The 22,965-nt window shown below is 46.5% G+C and overlaps 1 protein-coding gene across 3 annotated transcripts in view; it reads left to right on the forward strand.

Moving 5' to 3' along the window:
* The first annotated feature begins 1,357 nt into the window (after positions 1-1,357).
* Positions 1,358-22,965, forward strand: part of GRK5 (G protein-coupled receptor kinase 5) — a 249,992-nt gene continuing 228,384 nt past the window's right edge. Inside the window, exon 1 of one of the 3 annotated variants that reach the window (XM_003825647.6) lies at positions 1,358-1,751. In XM_003825647.6, coding sequence (XP_003825695.1) covers positions 1,700-1,751 — 52 coding nt within the window. In that variant the 5' untranslated portion in view covers positions 1,358-1,699. The remainder of the gene's footprint in view (positions 1,752-22,965) is intronic. The other 2 variants (XM_034931601.3, XM_063607919.1) reach the window with 2 other exon arrangements.

Below are 22,965 nucleotides of genomic sequence, written 5' to 3' on the forward strand. Positions count from 1 at the left end.
GACCAGTTTCCAAGGCCTGGAAGGTTTATTGATTTCTTTATATTCTCCAATGCATAATAACTGTTCTCTGTTTCTCTCGGCACCTCCCTGCGACTTCCTGGCAGCCCTGGGGACAGAGGGTTTCCTCCTTCTGGACAGAGAAGGCCCAGAGTCGGCTTCTGAACGGATATCCGGCCCGCAGGATGCAGAGGAGGCAAAGGCCTCATTGTTCTTTGGGGCCTGCCTGCCCCGCCCCCAGCCGTAGGACACTCGTGGCAGATCCCGGGTGACCGAAGACAGCCCATTTCCAGGAGTGGGGCCTTCGAAGCGGAGGGAGCAAGGAAACGGGGCTGAGCACAGACCTGGAGTCTGATGTTCTGAGCATAACACTGGAAGGAGCTAAGAGCCCCAAAATAAATAAGACCGGAATTTAAAAACGTTAATCCCACGCCGGCTTGGCGCTGGCCTGGCTGTTACTCATTAACGCTCCCCACCGCGGAGACTCCGGAGACTCCGTCTGCGTTTTTATTACTTAATCTGGCTGGGTTTGGCTGCAGGGAGGCTCGTGGATTTGCTGGCCGGGTGTGCTGGAAGGCAGTTTATTCACAGAATAAGCAGCTTCCCACGCTGGACCCCGAGCCCCAGGCGCCGTCCGCGTAGACCCCGCGCCGCGCACCGCGGCCGCCGGGGGGCGCTCGGGTCGCACCGAGAGCAGCGCGGGCAGCCAGCGCCGGGTCGCAGCCGACCCGCAGAGCCCTTCGCGCCCTCCGAGGAAACAAAGTGCATCTTTGTCCGCGGCCCGAGGCGCCGCGTGGGAGACGCTGGGCAGGGGCCAGGCCAGGCCGGCCGCCGCCGCGTGCGGGGACCCTGGGCGCGCGTCACTGACCCGGGACTCAGACCCTCGCGGGCCTGGCGCGGACCGGAGGAAGCGGGCTGTGGCGCGCGGCCGAGCTGGCAGCCCTCCCACTCCGAGCACGGCTCGGGACCCGCACTGGCTCCTGCCGGGCCGCGGCGCTTCACGCGCCGTCACCGGGGCCCGTGCACTCCGCTTTCCGGGCTGGCGACGGGGCGGGAAGGGGGCAAGCGGGAGCCTGCGGGGGGGTGCTGGGGACTTCGGCTTGGCTGGGCCGCCTTTGAGTCGCCTGTCGGCCGGGCGGTGCCCGCCTTCGCTTTCGGTGCCGTCCCGGGGCGGGTCCTCGCTCCGACAGCCGCGCGCCAGCCCAGCTCAGCCCCGGCGCCGCGCGGCCGGGAGGACTCCAGCTCCCAGCAGGCCCCGCGCCGCGAGCACCGAGGCAGGAGGCGCGCCTGGGCCGGCGCTTGCGCAGTGCGGCCGCCCGAGCCTGCTAGTACCACACCCCCGGGAGGGACTGAGGGGAGGCAGAAGCATCCGAGGCATTAAAGCATCCGAGGGAGCCGGAGGGGAGGAGAATGGAGTGACAGAGACACGCGGAGGGTGGGGGGTGGGGGGGAGCGTGTTGAGGGAGGGGGGAGGGGGGACACAGAGGGAGGAAGAAGCGGCGGCGGCGGCGGCGGCGGCTCCTCTTTGCAGAGGGGGAAACTCTTGGGCTGAGAGCAGGAATAATGCGGTAGGCAAGGCGGGCTGCTGGCTCCCCCGGCTCCGGCAGCAGCGGCGGCAGCCCGAGCAGCGGCAGCAGCAGCGGCAGCACCCCAGGCGCTGACAGCCCCGCCGGCCGGCTCCGTTGCTGACCGCCGACTGTCAATGGAGCTGGAAAACATCGTGGCCAACACGGTCTTGCTGAAAGCCAGGGAAGGTAAGAGGCATGGCCGGTACGTGCCCGGCGCGTCCGCCGCGGGCCAGGGTGCGGGTGTCGGGCGGCGTGCGGGCTGGGGCTGCGCCCGTGCAGGATGCCCGCTGCCGGCGAGTGGGTCGCGAGCAGGACACTTCGGAGAGCGGCTCTGCAGACCCTTCAGGGTTCCTGCCTTGGGGCTCAGAGAATCTAGACTTGGGCTGAGAAGGTTGCAGGGATTTGGATGCTAACATATCTCCTAGTTTCCAGCGCTCGCCCTGCAGAGCGTGCCATCTCGGCAGCTGTTGAAAGGTCAGTTGGAAAAGCATTCATTCGGGGAGCGACGAGCAAACATGCACATAAAATAGCGTTTCAAGTCGGCCCGGGATGGTTCTGTGTGAACTGGTGTGTGTGTTCGAGGGGCGGGGGTGGAATGAGCAGAAGCCAAGTCTTTGCCTGCGCAGGCTGAGTTGATATAGACTATTGCTGGAAACCATCCGCTGGGATGTTTCTTAGGGAAATCCCGTCGTGTGGAAGGAAGCCTTTTAAAGGCAAAGTCAGATGTTGAGGAATTAGCCTTTTCATAGAATTATCAAAGGATGGCTGTACAGATCACCTAGAAAATAATTCAGTATTTCAGGTTTTTCTTTTCTGGGAGTGTGATAACTGAAATTGTTAGATTTTGGCTCAGTTAAGAAAAGAAAGGTAAGTGTGCTGGTGCTTTAGATACGTTTTCTATGCAAATCATTAGATTTCCTGCATTTAGCTGGCAGGAAATATTGTCTAAATGGAGTGTGTAAGATCCTGAGTCAAACCCTAAGAACGCATATTTTGACTCTTCCTTTTGATGAAAAACAGAAAAAAGGGGGGGAGGCAGAAACTTGGATGCTTCCTAAAATGATTGTGTTGTGTACATGTAAACATATATATTTAGGAATACCTGGAATTTATGTCGCATATTTTCCTTTTTTTTTTTTCTGGTCAAGATTTGAGCTCTAGTGTGCGACCTTTTTAATAAAAGGGGAAGAGGTTTTTCCCTTTCACGGGAGAACACTTTATTTGATACAAGGTAGAAGGCAGACTGAGTAAGGGCTTGACTTTAGAAGGATACTCGGTGAGCAGTCCATGAAAATGTCTTACCTACTTAATATTTTCATTCACCTACTTTGATGAATGAAGGGAAGAATTTCTGGCCAGCAATAAAACGATTCGTGTTTATTCAGCCCGTTCCATCACCTTGTGGCTCCCTACACACTGTGGGGGTAGGTGATGCATAGCCTTCCGTGGGCAGCGTTTCAGCAACTCAACCCGGCATTCGTGTCTTACTTTCGTCGTCACTTGTCACTCTAAAGCAGCCAGTGGGCAAGAAGGTTTATTTCAGAAGCTCCGAAGGGAGGCAGTGCTTTGAAAACCCCAGCAGAGTTTAAAATATACAGGTTAGTCTCCCTCCCATTGCTTAGCTTTGGTGGGAATAAATTTTTAGGAGAGGCTTGTTACTTGGTGACTTCAGGTTCTAAGGCCTGAGCTGTGTGTGTGTGTGGTTTTTTTTTTTTTTTTTTTTTTTTCCTAACCTGACATTTTTAGTGGACAGGATCTAGGTGGGTGCTGGTAGGCTCTCCTCTGGGTTGGGGAATGGTCCTGAAAGGGAGGAAGCAGAGAAAACAGCCCTCCACCTCCCCCGCCCCTCTTGCAGCCTTTGCAGCTGGCCACCTAGTGGTGGGACACGGTTGTGTATCTCAGGATTCGGGGGCTGGGAAAGTTTTCACTGTCGCTCCATTCTGAAATTATTTCTTGGGAAATCACTGGGTCTGATGGTACTGGAGCCTTGCAAGTTTCGCTGGTTCCTCCTGTTGCCCAGGGAATCTGCCCCCGACATTTGCTGCTGTAGATATTTGTTTGCCTGATAGATGCTTTTTTTCTTCCCTGAGCATTTGGTTGCTTCTTTTATAATGCTTTGCTTAGAGTGGGCAAAGTGATATCAATTCCACCCGCCCCCTCCAAATTGTTCTCCCCAGTATTTTTTCAGCAACGTGAATTTACTGTCTGATATTGTTGTTCGTTAGGCCAACAAATTGGGTTTTTTTCCCAGAGCCTTGGAGAAGAGAGCTGCAGGCTGGAAGCTTGTGTGGAGTGACCGACTCCCATTGGGGCAGAATTACAGTGATTGAAAGTGCTCAAGAATGTGCCTTTCACTTTTTTTTTTTTTCCTTTTAAAGGCTTTTTCAATTTTGCTGTGAGAGTTTGGTCGTCATCTCATGGTGAGAAAATAGCTCTTGATGATGCCTTGGAAATGGAGAGGGCCTGCGGAAGCAGAGAGAGACTGACACGTGAACAAGAAAAATTAATCATTTAATGGAAACCTCATTTACAATTTGCATCTCTCCCCCTCTTTCTCTCTTATGCCTAGAGGAAAGCCATGATTTTAAGTGCTTCCAGTTTCTTTTGGCTGGGCCTTTATTAGAGACTTGAGCCCATATATCCTAATTAGTGTGGACACTTTTAGAAATTAAAGCAATTTATGTTTCTCTTCTCAGTTCTCATATATTTGAATTTATTTTACTAAACTTAGTAGTTCTCCAAATAACCATATTATCTAAATATTCAGAAATGAAATTTTCAGTCAGTTTAGTGAAATATCTAATATAAAACAGTACATTAAAAAAATCTGAGTTGTTTAAAAGGTTTAAAAACACTTCGTAAAGATTCTTGTCAGTGGTTACAGATGAGAAATATAATTGGCCAATGTGAAATTTAATTTAGTTCACTTAACAAAATACACCGTAAGCAATTTAAAATTTGGCTTTCAAGTAAAAGTCACATTTGTCCCAAACAATAGAGAAACAGACTTTGAAGAAAGACAGGCACACTTTGAAAATGCTGTAAAATAATTTGTAGTTGTCCATGTCGGTGGGTAACACCGGGGCCTATCTTTTCTTTTTATTTTGCATTCTTAAAGACAGATGGCTCCTAAATTCACTGTATCTTCAAAGTCTTACCGTAATAAGACATAATATAAAGTGGAAAGCATTAATGTAGCAATAAAATAGAAAGCCTGTAAGCGGATTAGAGTAAAATGATGGATTGTTAGTAATTAGAAAATATAGCAAGCGAGCTTCATGAACACTTGTGACAATTATTTTAAAATAAGAAAAGGTAGAGGTATGAGTTCAAGATTTTGAACCACGGAAATGTATTTTGGGGCCTGTTTATTTGTCCTGGGTCTTATGAGAAAACATCAACTCGATCACTCTTAGGAACTTTAGATTGCTCTCCTAAAAAGTGCTTAAGGAAAAAAAGAAAGAAGTTGAGACTGAATTCATGGCAATTTATGGGAATGAGCTAAGTGATTAAGCATTTCATGAAAAAGAGGCCCAGACTAACTCTATCTATCTATTTATTTACATTTCAGAATCTCAGAAAATTGGCAGGCGACCTAATGTTGAAATAATAATGAGAAGGAGAGTTTGCTGAGTGCCTTTTGTGTGTTTCTTTTTGGTTTTATTGTTGCAGTAAAGGTTTTTGTGTTTTTCTCATCTTCTAGATCTGTTGCCTTTCTTCTGAGTGAACAGTGGTGAGAAAAAATTTTGCAAGGCCCCGCTTTTCCTTTCTTCACAGGCCAGCAGTACCATATCTGATCAAAAAAGATATCTGAAGGAATATTGATCACATTTTCCTGAGGCCCTAGCAAGCACAGGAATTGAGAAGTTAGGACTGGAACAACTTTGTCATTTGTCACAATTGCCAAAAATTAGAATACACAGGAACCGTTTTTTCAGGTAACTCTGTGACTTGGCTGGATCTTCCTGATCATCAAGATTAGCACCTCGGGGCCTGGAAGAGGTTAGGGAGGGCAGGAAGAAGGAGTGAGCCAGCATCCAGCTCTGCGTGGGGCAGGCTATGGCGTGGACAGACTTAACATTCCACAGCACGGCTGAAAGCCCTGGACGTCTTTCCCTTGCACCCCTAATTCATGGTGATAAAACCAAAACATGGTGAATTAGGTTATTAGAACGTTGGAACATCTCTGAAGCTCAAAGCCCTCTTATGGTTATGTGAAGGCATACGTGGAGGCATACGTACTCCACTCTGAAGCTTCTCCTTCAATTTTAATGTTAATCTTACCGAGCGACAGCTTTCATCCTGGTGAAGGCAGCTCAGGTGTGTGTAAAAGCAGCCTGGCCTGTTAAAGACAATGCTGTTAAATCAAACTGCCTTTCTTTTTTTTTTTTTTTTAAAGTTTCCTTTTCAGTACTGACAACTTGGAGGTAGAGAAACCAAAAGCAATGTTTTCAGAAGGCCTTTTGCTTTCTTAAAGATTTCAAACGATGATTGTAGTTAATCTGGCTGCCTGTTTGAAAAACCATCAGATAAATGCCCACAAGGCTCTCATCTTTCAGTAGCTTAGCTGCTGCTTGTCAGATTCTAAACTCCAAAGTGCTTGACTCTTCCAGTGCCCAAACTAATCCTTGTTTAAATTATGTCTTCAGAAGCTATAACTCTTATAGTGGCTTGCTAAATGATACCCTTTGGATCTGGGCTGAAGACTTCCAGAATGCCCAAGTGAATTTCAGGAGCGGGCTCAATGTTTAACCAAATTCACCTTTACCAAGGGCTATTCAATCCATATCTGGGATGTTTTAAATAAAACTATCCAGGACTGTGGGCAATATTCAACGTTAATATTTGTTGCCAATATGTTTGGAGTGCAAGATAAAGCATTATAATGTCTAGACATTTTTGAAATAAAAAATCTTCTGGTTACCAAAAGGCATTATTGTCATAGGTCATGCAACTCAGAGGTGAAACTTGAGAAAACAGAAAGTGACTACCAACAGGTGACACATTGAGAAGATAATTAGGAATTTCCTCAATCATACAACCCTCAGCACCCATTTCTCACATCAAAATAGAATGGTGGAGCCGAGTGCGGTGGCACAGCCTGTGGTCCCAGCTACTCTGGAGGCTGAGGAAGATCATTTGAGCCCAGGAGTACTGGTCTGGAGCAAACTATGCGTACTGGGTATCTGCAGTAAGCTCGGCATCAATATGGTGACCTTTCGGGAGTGGGGACCACCAAGTTGCCCAAGGAGGGGTGAACTGGCTTGGTGGGAAACAGAACAGGTAAAAACTCCCATGCTGATCAGCAGTGGGACTGCATCTGTGCATAGCCACTGCCCTCCAGCCTGGGCAACACACAAGACCCTGTCTCTAAAAATAAATAAATAAATGAATGGAATAGGAGAGAATATTGAAGACAAGGGGATGAAGGCATGATTTTAAATGACTAAAATGGTTTGGGCATGGTGGCTCATGCTTGTAATCCCAGCACTTTGGGAGGCCGAGGCAGGCGGATCACCTGAGGTCAGGAGATCGAGATCAGCCTGGCCAACATGGTGAAATCCTGTCTCTACTAAAAATACAGAAATCAGCGGGGTGTGGTGGTGCCCGCATGTAATCCCAGCTACTCGGAAAGCTGAGGCAGGAGAATCACTTGAACCCGGGAGGTGGAGATTGCAGTGAGCCAGTATTGCACCACTGTACTCCGGACTGGGTGACAGAGTAAGACTCTGTTTCAAAAAAGAAAAATAAAAAATTAAAATGTATTATGGCCTTAAATAATAGGGTTGATTTCCACTTTAAAACATATCCTGTTATATTTCAGTGAAAATTTTTATTTAAAAATATTCTAAATATTGAAAAGATGTATTTTGGGGGGGCAGAGATAATGTCATTCCTTTTATTACCATCCAAAAACTGGAAGAAGCATTTCATTTTGTGAAAACTGTGCTGCTTTTAAAAGAGAAAGTCCTTACTTCCTGACTGGACCCTTCCCCCACCCCTGTTTCTCATTTTGAGGAAACCATTCTTGAATAGGCTTCTGAAAATCTTACAAGAGTAAAATTTATTTGTTCAGCATTTGGTTGTCGAAGGACCCAGTGCGGAGGTGACATTCGGGTGTCAGCCTCAGATAATACAATGTGAAATGAGTGAAAAGATGCAATTGGGCACTGCCGTTCTCTTTTTACATGTTTTTTTGTTTGTTTTTTGTTTTGTTTTGAGACAGAGTCTGCTCTGTCGCGCAGGCTAGACTGCAGTGGCGCAGTCTGGGCTCACTGCAACCTCTGCCTCCCAGGTTCAAGCGATTCTCCTGCCTCAGCCTCCTGAGTAGCTGGGATTACAGGCGCCCACCATCAAGCCTGGCTAATTTTTGTATTTTTAGTAGAGGCGGGGTTTCACCATGTTGGCCAGGCTGGTCTCAAACTCCTGGCCTCAGGTGATCTGCCTGCCTTGGCCTCTCAAAGTGCTGGGATTACAGGCATGAGCCACTGCACTCAGTCTCTTTTGATGTTTTTTAACTGATCAACTAGGTGTGAACAGAACTGGATTTTTTTCCCCGAAGAGCTGAGGCTGACTGGGGTGTGACCTCCTTAGCTGTGTAGACTGCATTGACTCTACTGTGCCTAGAATTTGGACAATGGCCTGAGGGACCAGTATGTGATTTAAGCATAATTAAAAGGTTATACTTGAGGGATAGACCTGAATCTGGAAGACAACTGCTAATTTTCTGGGGCACTGAGGGGTTTTTGTTTTGTTTTGTTTTTTGAGACAGGGTCTTGCTGTCACCCAGTCTGGAGTGCAGTGGTGCCATTTCAGCTCACTGCAACTTCGACCTCCTGGGCTCAAGTGATCCTCCCACCTCAGCCTCCTGAGTAGCTGGGACTACAGGCTCGTGCCAACATGCCTGGCTAATTTTTGTATTTTTTGTAGAGATGGGGTTTCGCCCTGTTGCCCAGGTTGGTCTCTAAACTCCTGGGCTCAAGCAATCCATCCACCTTGGCCTCCCAAAATGTTGGGACTACAGGTGTGAGCCACCACGCCCGGCCAACACTGTTTTTATGAAGGTCTGTTCCTAGAAATGGAAACCATTAAAAACAATGGCAAGAAGACCCTTTGGTTGAGGAGTGACAAGATCCAAGAGGAAAACTGGTATGCCATGGTGCCTTCCAGGCAGAGCAGGTGTTCAGGGCAGAGGCCTGGGCAGGTAGACGGGCTGCAGTTCTGGAGTGAAGACGGTGGAGGCTGCATTCCTTTCTGGCTTTCTGTTGGGATTGGCCTGGGTATGTCCTTTGACATAGCCTGTCACAGGGAATGACCGAAAAGATTAAAGGTACCTGTTCCTCTTCAGGGGCTCTGTTCAACATAGTAGCCACTAGCTGTATGTTGTTATTTATACTTAAATAAAGTTAGGAATTATGTTCCCGAAGCATGCAAACCACATGTCTAGTGCTCAGTAGCCATGTGTGGCTAGTGGCCATTGTATTGGGCCATGCATATAGAACATTCCCATCATTGCAGAAGGCTCATCGGGACAGAGCTTCTCTAGAGGATTCTGTGCATTTAGTGAGTGTGATAACCCCATGACTTCTGACATGAAAAATTAGGGAAAATTAAAAGAAGCAGAGGGAGGCAGGGAGTTGGGGAGAGAGACAGTGTGGAGGAGAGGGAGAAAGAGAGATGAGAGGGGGAAATGGGTAGGAGAAGGAGAAAATAGGGAAGGGGGTGCGGAGAGTGAGGAAGAGACTGAGGAAGGGGAGGGGGCTGCACCATGGAGGAGGGGTGAAGGCAGGGGTTGGGAGTTGGGACTGACTCACCTAAGAGGAAATTCAGGTCAGGGACAATCATGGATGGTGGCGGGGGTGGAGGGGGTTAAGCTACCATATCCTCCCCCACCCCCTTTTTTCATATCTTGTTGGGAAATTTGCCTAAATTGAGCAACTGACTTTCCTGATTCAAATTAAGTGCATGATATAGATACATACAGAGCCCCGTGTTCCTTCTTGAAATTCTTAATGTGGGGCTATTTTAAAGCAGTCATTTTATTTAAAAAAACAATTAAGTTGCATAAGTGCGGCAGATCTACAGAAAGAATAGAAAGAAACCTCCACAGGCAGGTGATCTAAAATGGGGGTGAAGACAGGCAAAACCATTTTAAGGGTTTTCATTTTTTCTGAGCTGGGAAGACATCAGGAAGAAGGTATATTTAAAGATGCCAAAGAAACTCACTGTTCTTGTATCCACTTGAAAATGGTTTTCTCCTTAAAAACTGTTTCTTGTGAGATTTGAAACATTTTAACAATAACTCAGAGCACACTTAGAAAGAAAGTAAGTGTTTGAAACAATAAAACAGTTCATTGCTTGTTCCCTGGTGTCCGAAGCAAGGGAGTCTATCTGACGTTGTACCAGAGTCAACTGGTGACACCCTCCTAAACTAGGCCAGTTTTGATAGGGCCTACTGTGTTTCTAAGAACTTGTAATCTGTGGAATATCAAAAATTTTTTTAAAAAGGTAATGATGAAATGAACCCCAAGGACAGCTTCTGGGGCCTGTGCAGAAAGCAAGGGTAAACAGATAAGCTGAGATAAACAGATAAGAACATGCCTCTGTCCTGAAGTGGCAGAAGCCACAGAGCCACTGGTGCCTCAGCTTCCCTGCGCCTTCTCAGCTGATCTGCTGCCCTGTCCTCTGTTTCCGGCATAGAGGTTACCCTTGGTTTAACGGATGGGGAAACTGAGATGAAAGAAAGGGAGTCAGGGCCGGGTGCAGTGGCTCACGCCTGTAATCCCAGCATTTTGGGAGGCTGAGGCAGGAGGATTGCTTGAGGCCAGGAGTTCAAGACCAGCGTGGGCAGCATAGCAAGACCCCTATCTCTACAAAAAATAAAAAATAAATAAAAATGGCCAGGCGTGGTGGCTCACGCCTGTAATCCCAGCACTTTGGGAGGCCAAGGTGCGTGGATCACTTGCGGTCAGGAGTTCAAGATCAGCCTGACCAACGTGGTGAAAACCCATCTCTACTAAAAATACAAAATTACCTGGATGTGGTGGTGGGTGCCTATAATAATCCCAGCTACTTGGGAGACTGAGGCAGGAGAATCGTTTGAACCTGGGAGTGCCACTGCACTCCAGCCTGGGTAACAGCGAAACTCCATCTAAAAGATAAAATAATAATTAAAAAAAACATAAAAATAAAGAAAGGGAGTCACTTGTTCAAGGTCACTTGAACTGTGGACTTTTGGGGAGCAATTGCAAGTGGATCTCCCCTACCCTCCAAAGTGCTTTTATGTTCCAAAATAAATCTTTCTTCCTTCCTCTCATAATATAGGCCAAAACAACAAACTCTTCTCAAGATGGTAGGGTTTTTAAGTGTAAATACCCATGAGGTTGTAATTGTGGAAGAGAAAGAGTGTCTTTGTCAGATTCCCTGGGAAAAGGGGCAAATTGGGAATATAATTTCCCTCTCAGACCGTGATTTCAGCTGAGGGCCAGTTTGAGAGCAGTTGGGTAAATTAATTCCTACTAGGTTGTAAATGACTGATAGGTGAATCCTCAAAGTAGATGTTTCCATTTTAAAAGTAGAACTGTGTATCAATACAACTGAATCTGTGTTTGAGGACAAGGCAGGATGCCTACATGCCATACATAAGTGCCTGTACACACATAAGCACATGTGTACGTATGTGGTATGATCGCCTGTGGAGGCCCATTACCTGTACTCTCTCGCTGCCTGGGCCCCTCCTACCAACACATCGGACAAGCAAGGCCAGCCTCTTGCGTTATTTTTCCCCTCAGCAGGGCTAGTGGCCAACGAATTGCCCCCAAGGGACTGGATGTGAAGCCCCATGGGTGGTGGTGGTGGGGACAGTCATGGGAGTTTAGGTGTGGGCCACATCATTGGCAGCAGCACCACCTCCTTTCCTTGGCAGAGGCAAGAGGTGGGCAGCGGGCATGCCAGTTCCTGCTGGCTCACCACACATAGCTCCCATCTGCCCTGCACCCTGCTTCCCTGGCCGCTTACTGCTCCTTAGGAGGTTCTTGCCCTCAGTTACCTCTGCCTGACAATGGCACCTTATGTGCAGGCTCAGGTTTCTGCAGCTCTCTTTACTTACTACCCAAGTAGGGGGTTAGAGAGGGGGAGGCGAGGAGGGTTTTTCTTGCAGATTGCAGGGCATCCCCACCCCCTCACCAAAGAGAGAGTATGAAGTGGCCTTTTCCCCCAGAAAAGCTCTCTCTGGATGAACCCCTTGCCATTTTTCAGTGGTAACCTTGAGTGTTTGCATTTAGGAACCATGTCAACTCGTGTGTGTGTGTGTGTGTGTGTGTGTGTGTGTGTGTGTGTGTGTGGCGTTAATGTTGCAACTCTGCTTTTCAGGGGGCTTTGTGAGGCAAGGGAGTGTATAAGAGCCATGCACTTCCTTGGGGGTCCACAGTCAGACTTGAGATCCTGGTGGGAAGGCAGCCTGGTGTCGCTCCCTGATCATGAGGGCACAGGAAGCCATGCTTTTGATCTGCTCCTGCAGAGAAGATGTAGCTCTAAACTTACCCACTCCAGGAAGGGAAGGGGAGGGGGTAGGAGATAGAATTACCCAACTGCTGGATGGAGAGAACCCAGCCAATGTAATTGCTCTGCATGTCTGATAAAAAGTCTTGTGAAACCTCATTTGAAAATGGAATTCCATCCTGGCATGGGTCTTAGCACTGCTTCTGAAATGGAAACAAGCTGGAGAAGGTCGACAAATGGCCCAGGAAGAACAGCTTTAAGTGGCTGATGCAGAAATGGGTCCTGCTTGGTCTTAATGTTTTCTGTTAATGCACTCAGGAGGGGCTTGTTGGGATATGTAGATAACATCCCAGGAGAAGGAACTCCTAGCTCTAGGAAGAATAGGGGTGGAGTAAGGACAGAGGATTGGGCCATCGACTTGAATAGCAAAGGATACCTGAGCATCCAACTTTTCTCAAGCCAAATGCTGTTGTGGGTTGATGCCACTACCCCTGCTGTCACAGATTAGGGAGAGTGTGTGTCTAATGAATATGTTCCTGGAACATAGTAGGTGTTCAAAAATATTTCCAGAATGAATGACTGATGCTACACAGCTTGAGTATCCCTAACTGAAGAATCTGAAATCCAAAATCTGAAACTTTTTTTTTTTTTTTTTTTTTGAGACGGAGTCTCGCTGTGTCTAGGCCAGAGTGCAGTGGCATGATCTCAGTTCACCGCAACCTCCGCCTCCCGGGTTCAAGTGATTCTCCTGCCTCAGTCTCCCAAGTAGCTGGGACTACAGGCATGTGCTGGGAGTTTTTTGTATTTTTAGTAGAGAGCGGGTTTCACCGTGTTAGCCAGGATGGTCTCGATCTCCTGACCTCGTGATCCTCCTGCCTCGGCCTCCCAAAGTGCTGGGATTACAGGCTTGAGCCACCACGCCCGGCCCAATATCTGAAACTTTTTGAAAGCCAACATGATGCATACAAAATGATCATTGGATCTGTTGCCTAGGCTGGAGTGCAGTGGCACCATCATAGCTCACTGCAGCCTTGGCCTCCTGGGCTCAAGTGATCCTCCTGCCTCAGCCTCCAAAGTAGCTGGGACTACAGGTGCGTGCCACCACACTTGACTCTTTGCAACATTTTGGATTTTAGATTTTCAGATTTGGGATGCTCAACCAGTATAATGCAAATATTCCAAAATCCAAAAACATCAGAAATCCAAAGCACTTCTGGTCACAAGCATTTCAGATAAGGGATACTCAACCTGTATTTATGTTATGTGATGGTGAAGAAGAGAGCCGAGAAAGTGATATCCTCAAGAAAGGGCCTTGGGGTCACAATAGATGGTACATTAGGAGATGATTCAACATGGTTAAGAAAGGTTAACTAAGGTTATAGGGCAAATTGGAAAATGTTTTCCAAATGTTTGTCTTAACTCTGAAAAATGTTTGGCAAACTCCCCCTCCCCCCTAATTTGGAAGTGGTTTGTTTTAGTCGTTTTGGAAGAAATAAATATTTGCATTAGACCAAACATTTGGGGCAAACAGTTCTCCCCATTTCTGAGGCTCTGTGTGAGTAGGAGGAGATGTTTCATGCCGATAACACTCATCCCTTTTTTGGCCAAATCGAAGGTAACTTTCGATGTGAGCTTCACATGCTTTTCACATAACTGCTAGAATGAGGTTGAGCAAATGGAAAGAGAAGAGGAAGCCAAGCAGCTTGATCCTTCCAGACCTAGGGATGGCTGATGACCTGGCATTTGAAGGATGTAATCGTTAAAGAAAAATTGCCTTTCTGCTCATGGGCAGGGAGGCTGGATCCAATTAAGACAAGGAAAACGTATGTTAACTTGGAGGAAAAATTTCTAAACAGTCAATTCTGTAATCCTCTCTGAAGAGGAAGAGGCCAACATGATGAGGCTTTATGGATGGTGCCAAGCCCTGTGATATATAATAATTAGTAACCACTGGTTATTTTGCCGCACACTCATTCTCCAAACCACTAACCATTGCTTGGGATGGAATGCACCAGGCCTAGATATTTGCCCCAGATGTCTTCCCTTCAGCAGTATCCAATTAGAGGTATTTTTACAAATTAAAGCTTAATTCTCTATAATATATAGCAAAATATAAATTAAGGAAGGAGAAACCCGATTTCCTTGGTTGGTTCCATGGGTTACGGAGGTGAGGGCTAGTCTTCAGGTGCACCTCTTAGTTTATGCTTCAGTGGCTAGTGGTGACTGTTCTATATCATGGTCCTTGGTATTTTTGCTAGTCTTTTTGGTAGCTTAAAAACATTTCAGAGGCAAGGCATGGTGGCTCATGCCTGTAATCCCAGCACTTTGGGAGGCCAAGGTGGGTGGATCACCTGAGGTCAGGAGTTTGAGACCACCCTGGCCAACATGGCAAAACCCCGTCTCTATTAAAAATCCAAGAATTAGCCAGGCATGGTGGCACGCGCCTGTAATCTCGGCTACTCGGGAGGCTGAGACAGGAGAATCACTTGAACCCAGGAGGCGGAGGTTGTGGTGAGCTGAGATCGCGCCAGTGCACTCCAGCCTGGGTGACAGAGTGAGCCTCTGGGTGACAGAGGCTCAAAAAAAAAAAAAAAAAATTTGCAAAGGTAATACTCACTAAAGAAAGTCCAGGCCAGAAGTGGTGGCTCATGCCTGTAATCCCAGCACTTTGGGAGGCTGAGGCTGGCAGATCCCCTGAGGTCAGGAGTTTGAGAAGAGCCTGGCCAACATGGCAAAACCCTGTCTCTACTAAAAATACAAAAAAATTAGCCTGGTGTGGTGGCATGCGCCTGTAGTCCCAGCTACTTGGGAGGCTGAAGGGAGAGAATGGCGTGAACCTGGGAGGCGGAGGTTGCAGTGAGCCGAGATCGTGCCACTGCACTCCAGCCTGAGGGACAAAGTAAAACTATATCTCAGAAAAAAAAAAAAAGTCCAAAGGACCATGTAAAGCATCTCTCTCTCTCTTCCCATGCACCCTGCTACCAATCCCACCACTCAGAAATAATTAGCATCAGCATGTAGGTGAACGTTTTCCCAAATCTCTGTATATGCACATACGAACATCTAGATAGAACTTTACACAAAATGGGTCCCAGTGTACACACTGTTCCGCAGCTGTTTTCAGTCCACAATATGCTGCAGAGCCTTTCCATATCTGTGTTTATAGTTTCCCATGAAATGGATGGGTGTCAGGAAAAATTGTGAAAGACTTTGGAAGCTGAATGCTGTTTCAATGGAATGCTGGGTATGTTCTAGCAGACTCTTAGGGGTTATCCAGTTCTAAAGGGGTCTGTGTTTTTCATTGTCTTTGACTAGTTTTATAATGTATTTAACCAAGCCCCTCGAGTGAACCATTTAAATTCTCTAATTTTTAAAGATAATATAAAGGAATATCCTACCCATGATATATTCATCTTTATGCACTTATTTTAAAGACTTCTGTTTTTTTCCTATGGGAGTATCTGCCTAATAACATCCCCTTTCCTCTTTGGGAAGAATCATAATAATTTGTGAAATAGGCTTCAGTGACCCTAGGGATGTACAATGTAGATTTTCTTATGAGAAAGGAGCATGATACATGTGACATGACATTTCTGAGACCTTTGGGACTTAACATCCCTCACCTCTGAGTAATGAGTCATCTTTTCTATGGTATTCAAAGTTTGAATTAGGGAAATTAAGGTTGAGTTCAGTCAAAGACTTTAGTTGTGGATGACTTTTCAGTTGCCCTTGGATTTTGCATGTGTAAATCAGGCAGGGGGTACACTCAGAAAACAAGCCCACAGCTTCGTAAAAGTGTCTTGGATCTCTCACTGTGGATCATCAGCACAACCCTGTGGGCCTGGGAATTGTTTTTGCTGTTGCTGTTAGTATTATTCTAGTTTAAGAAAGAAGGAAAACAAGCTCAGAGAGGTGAAGTGGTTTTCCAAGATCACATACCAAGGAGCCACTTGCCCTTGTTCCTGTGGTGCCAATCCATTGCTTTGTTCTTCATGTTTGAGGGCGTTTGCGTTTCATTGTACATTGTACAATTCTAGGGAGCCATTGTTCCCATCCTAAAGCTGGTAGATGTGTAAATGTATCAGGTCGGGGGGCAGAAAGTGTCTTGAGGAAGGGATGCCCCTTCCTAATCCCCTCCAAGTGCTGCCTGTGCTGGTGTCAGTCCTCCTGAGGTCATTTGCCCTGTCTTTGATCTGGCACAGTATCCTCCTCTGTGGAATTCTGTAGCTCTTCCTCTGGTAACTGCTTTCACTAAAGGTTTGCATGGAATTTACCTAGACCAGGGCCCTATGGTTCCCACCTGAGAACAGAAAACGCCCATTAAAAACAGCACCACACAAAACAAATCAGTGGCCCCTCCTCCTGCTCTGCCTCCCTCCGAGATAAGCTTGGCATGAGGGCATAGTCCAGAGCCCCACGGCCTTCAATAATTTTGTTAACAATTGGAGGAGAGTGGCATTTTCTTCCGGGAAACATTTGCAGATGTGTGAGCTAGCTCTACATGGGGAAGGGCTGCCCCCTTCACTGCGTGCTGAGGCTGCGGGCTCCGTGTCCTGTCAGAGTGTGGGAGGGAGCTCCTCACACTGAAGCCAGCTCCTTCCTTCCGCAAAGAAGGGATCTGAAGGCCAAAAGGGGCCCGCATGGGTGGCCGTGCAGGAGCAGAAAGAGGCTCCAAAGCAGGATGGGTCCCCTGGCCTGGATTTTCCTCCAGGGCAGCTCTGCAACTCTAACACCCATCCCCAGGCTGTGTGTTTCCTAGGGATACGTAATAAAGTGCCACCAACTGGGTGGCTTAGAACAACAGACATCTATTGTCGCACAGTTCTGGAGGCCAGACGTTTGAAATCAAGGTGTGTGCAGGGCCGTGCTCCCTCTGAAGGTACCCGGGGAAGACCTGTTCCAGGCCTCTCTCCTTGGCTTGTTGGTGGCTGTCTTCTGCCTGTGCGTCTTCCTCTTGTGCATCTGTCCCTGTGTCCAGAGTTATCCTTTGTATAAGGACACCGGTGCTATTGGATCATGGCCCACTTGAATGACCTCATGTTAACTTGATTACCTCCATAAAGATCCTATTTCCAAATAAAGTCACATTCTGAGGTACTGGGGGTTAGGACTTCAACATAATCTTCTTTGGAGGACACAGTGAACCCCGGAACACAGGCCCTGCCTGTACTGAAGCAGCAGCTTTTGGGGATAGCCTGTATTTTTAAAACAGGAGGTTCTGAGGATGAACCAGGTGTGGGAACTGCTGCTCTATAGAACCCTGGAGCTGGTGGGTTTTCTGAGTGCCTTCTGAGATTATCTCGGACATCCAGACTACTCTGACCGGGTCCCCAAATAGGACTCTGCAGGTTCCCTGGCAGTTGGTTTCTGTCTTCTGCTCAAATATTTCTAGAGACGGGGAACTCATACCTTCTTCTAAGCAGCCTATCCGATTTTAAAACACTGGATTAAAAATATCTATAATAATATATATATATATTATATATATCTCTATATATTAGATAGGCTTCTTGCCTCACCCACTAAATTGTAGACTTCCTGAGGGCTGACACCAGGGCTTTTTCTTTGTATCTTACTGGAACTAACCAGATGCTAAAAGTAAACCCAAGTCTGCCTGTGGAGACCTGGTATGTCTGGTGCCATGTTAACCCATTAGGTCCTGGTTCTGCTCTTTGGAGGTATCCAGGATAAATGCACCACTCTTTGCCTGAGGGGGCCCTTCTAATATTAGAAGACAACTATGATACCCACTGTAGAACTAAAAGCAGAACCCCAAGTCAGGCACGGTGGCACGCACCTGTAGTCCCAGCTACTCCCAAGCCAGGAAGATCACTTGAGCCAGGAGTTCTGGGCTGCAGTGTGCCATGCACTGCACTCCAGTGAATAGCCACTGCACTCCAATCTGGGCAACAGAGTGAGACCCTGTCTCTTAAAAAACAAACAAACATAGCCAGAACCCTGCCCTCCAGATTCCCAGACTGGGCTCTCATTGTGCATTGCAGCCAAGTAACAGACATAACCAACCTTAGGATAGGATTTATTAGCAGGTGGGAATGATGTTGTTGCTAACATCTGGCAAAGCTCAGGGCTTCATAACTTGCCAGAAGTGAGATCCAGTCACCCACTATTTATTTATTAATTTATTATTTATTTATTTATTTATTTATTGAGACGGAGTGTTGCTCTGTCGCCCAGGCTGGAGTGCAATGGCACGATCTCGGCTCACTGCAACCTTCTGCCTCCCAGGTTCAAGCGGTTCTCTTGCCTCAGCGCCCCGAGTAGCTGGGATTACAGGCGCCCGCCACCATGCCCAGCTAACTTTTGCATTTTTTTTTAGTAGAGATGGGGTTTCACCATGTTGGTCAGGCTGGTCTCGAACTTCTGACCTCAGGTTATCCAACTGCCTTGGCCTTACTAAATGCTGGGATTACAGGCGTGAGCCACTGCGCCCAGCCTAGTCACCCACTTTTTAATTTTTGAGGTAATATGGTATCTTCTCCTGCTGTGCATTGAGGCAAGATGTTTCCATTCCATTGAAAGCTTGATCAAGTTTCTGTGAGAAGTTCAAAGGGAAAGGGAGAGTGTGCCACTCATGTGCTGTGTGGCTCCTCTCCAAGCAAAACCATCCTCAGCTGCATAAATGTGCAGCTTGGCCAGGTGATCCTGGAGTCTCTTCTCACCCTTCAAATCCTGAGAATTTGCGGGTGCATTTTCCACTGATAATTCAACTGTGGGTACTTCAGAATAAAATTTGATGTTAATTTGAAGAGCAGGCATTACACACTAAAACAAAAATTACCCAAGGGAAGAATGAGAGCCAAGAGGGGTTACATTTGTAGTAGAAATAAACAGGAAAAAAACCCACCACTGCTAATTGAACTGATTCTCGCAATCCAAGAAAGGCAAATGCATGATTCTAATGTTTTCTTTAGTAGATTACAGAAAGGAAGATTAAATCAAAAGTCAAAAATAAACAGTTTGATTATCCTACACTGTATTATCTTAATAAACTGTCTTCCTGGAAAGTTTAAAAATACACAGTACTTCATCTGGCCAAAGAAAACAGTAAGTAAATATTGTTGAGAAAATGTAAGAATTTTCCATCTAGATGTGAGGGGTGGAAACATTGCCATGTGGACTTCAAGACATCCCACAAGGAGTGAGAGAGTGATAGGTATTACCTACCTTTTAAGGCTTGTTGTCGGGGACACTGTTGTCACATATGGGGGAAGAGGTTGGGAGGGGAATGGGCCCTATCAAGCACTCTTCTGGGCTCCTGGCAAAACCTCACCCACTTCTGCATTCTCCTGCAAGGTTTGTCTAGATACTAGCTGTATCCTGACTGGTGATGCTCAGATTTCATAGTTTAGGGTGATGTGGAGAGGACTGCTGATTTTCTTCTCTCTCTTTTTTTTTTTTTTTTTTTTTGAGATAGAGTCTCGCTCTGTCACCCAGGCTGGAGTGCAATGGCGCGATCTTGGCTCACTGCAACCTCCTCCTCCTGGGTTCAAGCAATTCTCCTGTCTCAGCCTCCTGAGTAGCTGGGACTACAGGCATGCACCATTGTGCCCGGCTAATTTTTGTATTTTTTTTTCTTTTTTTTTTTGAGATGGAGTCTCGCTCTGTCGCCCAGGCTGGTGTGCAGTGGCATGATCTTGGCTCACTGCAAGCTCCGCCTCCCGGGTTCACGCCATTCTCCTGCCTCAGCCTCCCGTGTAGCTGGGACTACAGGTGCCCGCCACCATGCCTTGCTAATTTTTGTATTTTTAGTAGAGATGGTGTTTCACCATGTTGGCCAGGATGGTCTCGATCTCCTGACCTCATGATCCACCCGCTTCAGCCTCCCAAAGAGCTGGGATTACAGGCATGAGCCAGCACCCGGCTAATTTTTGTATTTTTAGTAGAGACGAGGTTTCATCATATTGGCCAGTCTGGTCTCGAACTCCTGACCTTGTGATCTGCCCGTCTCGGCTCCCCAAAGAGCTGGGATTACAGGTGTGAGCCACTGTGCCTGGCATCTTCTTCTTTTTCTTTCTTTTTTTTTTTAATTTTAATTTTTTTTTTTTTTTTTTTGAGATGAAGCCTAACTCTGTCACCCAGGCTGGAGTGCAGTGGAGCAATCTCGGCCCACTGCAACCTTTGCCTCCCAGGTTCAAGCGTGCTGATTCTCTTCTGCTTAATTTTTCTACAGTTGGAAGTAGCAAAAGGTGGAGACTAGTGATGTGAGTTCTGTCCTAGCTTTGTTGCTAACCTGCCAGAGGCCAAGGCTGGTAACTTTGTGTCTCTGTACCTTTTTTTTTTTTTTTTTTGAGACACAGTCTCACGCTTGCCCAGGCTGGAGTACAGTGGTGCGATCTCGGCTCACTGCAACCTCTGCCTCCTGGGTTCAAGAGATTCCCTTGTCTCTGCCACCTGAGTAGCTAGGATTACAGGCACCTGCTACCATGCCCGGCTTTTTTTTTTTTTTTTTCTTTTTTTTGTATTTTTAGTAGAGATGGGGTTTCACCATGTTGGTCAGGTTGGTCTCAAACTCCTGACCTCAAATGACCCATCTGCCTCAGCCTCCCAAAGTGCTGGGATTACAGGTATGAACCACTGTACCTGGCCTGTATCTTTTCTTTTGAAATGGTGTCTTGCTTTGTTGCCCAGGCTGGAGTGCAGTGGCGTGATCTTGGCTCACTGCCACCTTGGCCTCCTGGGCTCAAGCGGTTTTCCTGCCTCCGCCTCCCAAGTAGCTGGGATTATATGTGCCTGCCAGCACATCTGACTAATTTTTGTATTTTTAGTAAAGGCGTTTCACTGTGTTGGCTAGGCTGGTCTCTAACTCCCAGTCTCAGGTGATCCGCCCTCCTTGGCCTCTCAAAGTGCTAAGATTACAGGTATGAGCCACCACTACTGGCCTGCCTCTCTGTATCTTTATCATCACATAGGAATAATGCCCTATTGATCACAGAGACCAAATAAAAAATGTAAATAAGATGGGGAGTCCAGATGCAAACCCTAGTATATGTAAAATTTTAGTATATAATAGGCTGGGCACGGTGGCTCATGCCTGTAATCCCAGCACTTTGGGAAGCCGAGGTGGGTGGATTGCTTGAGCCCAGGAGTTTGAGACCAGCCTGGGCAATATGGCGAAACTCCATCTCTACTAAAAATACAAAAATTAGCCGGGCATGGTGGCGCATGCCTGTAAACTCAGCTACTAGGGAGGAGGTTGAGGCAAGAGAATCGCTTGAACCTGGGAGGCAGAGATTTGCAGTGAGCTGAGATCGTGGCACTGCACTCCAGCCTGGGTAACAGAACAAGACTTGATCTCAAACAACAACAACAACAGCAACAAACAAACAAACATGGTAGCCTTGTTACAGCCAGGAAGGATGGAGATAGTAAATGGGGAGGTAGTTTCTAAGGAAAAAAGCAAGTCCTGGTTAGACAGGTAGTATGTAGGGATCCACTACACATGAAAAGATGCTCGATCTCACTAGAAATCTAAGATATATAGAATCTTAGTTTGGCAATAATTTAAAACATTGATAAAGGCTTATTTAAAAAGTGTGGGTAAATAGGTTATTTCAAACATTACAGTCTTGTTGCTGACTAGAGTGTAAATTGGTAAGTCTTTGTCTCAAGAACATTTTGGTAATATAGACATCAAAAGCCTTAAAATTGGGTAACCCTTGACCTTGAAGTTCCACGTCTAAGATTTTATCTTAAGGAAAAATTAGTGTACCAATGACGTGCAGGAAGTTGTTCAGTAGATGATGTTTATAATAGAGGTTACTTGGAAACAGTTCCAATGACCATCTGTAAAGGATCGATATAATAAGTCCTGGCATATTCAAATAGTAGACTCATACATAGCTATTAAGAATTATGGAGATCCAGACTGGGCAGCATGGTGAAACCCCATCTCTACAAAAAGCAAAAACAAAAAACTAAAATTAGCTGGGCATGGTGGTGTGTGCCTGAAGTCCCAGCTACTGTGGAGGCTGAGGTGGGATGATCACTTGAGCCTGGGAGTTGGAGGTTGCAGTGAGCCACGATGGTGCCAGTACGCTCCAGCCTGGGTGACAAAGTGATACCCTGTCTCAAAACAAAACAAAACAAAACAAAAAACGAACCCGCCCCCCCGCAAAAACGTTATGGAGATCTAGTTCGAGACCAGCCTGGGCAACATAATGAGACCCAATCTCTAAAAAAAAAAAAAATTAAAAAACATCAGCAATCAGCCAGGCATGGTGGTGCATGCCTGTAGTCCTAGCTACTTGGGTGGGAGGATCATTTGAGCCCAAGAATTCAAGGCTGCAGTGAGCTGTGATCATGCCATTGTGCTCCAGCCTGGGGTGACGAGTGAGACCATGTCTCTGAGAAAAAAAGAAAAAAGAATTATGGAGACCTATTCTTATTGGCATGGAGAGACGATCATAACATAGTGAGCAGGGGTTAGGAAAACCCAGATTATGTACAACGAATGTGCGTTACACTTAATAATTAGAAGAAAAAAGATGTCTTTTTTGGGGAGGGGGAATGACAATGCCTTGTAAATGTAAGGCCACTTGATAGGACTGTACAGAAATAAAATCCTTAAAGAAAAGTAAACATGCCAGGTCTTCTGAATCTCAGCAAGGGTTGGCCTTCTTAGCATTCCTCCATGGGAGATTCTAGGATTATTCCAGCTGTATTACTTCAAGGATTCTTGAAACTCTTCTTGGACCCATTTGTTGACTGACTGCTTTGATGGACTGTAAATACACATCATTAAGGCTAGATGCCTTAACGCATCTAGCATACTGTTTTGACTCCGCTAGATGATGACATGTCTTTGTCTTTCAAATGCGAATTTGATTTTTCGGAAAATCAAATTTTGTTAGGCTTGATGTGTTAAGTGGCCATTTTGGAG

Source organism: Pan paniscus, chromosome 8, assembly GCF_029289425.2.
Source record: "Pan paniscus chromosome 8, NHGRI_mPanPan1-v2.0_pri, whole genome shotgun sequence".
Taxonomy (NCBI): domain Eukaryota; kingdom Metazoa; phylum Chordata; class Mammalia; order Primates; family Hominidae; genus Pan; species Pan paniscus.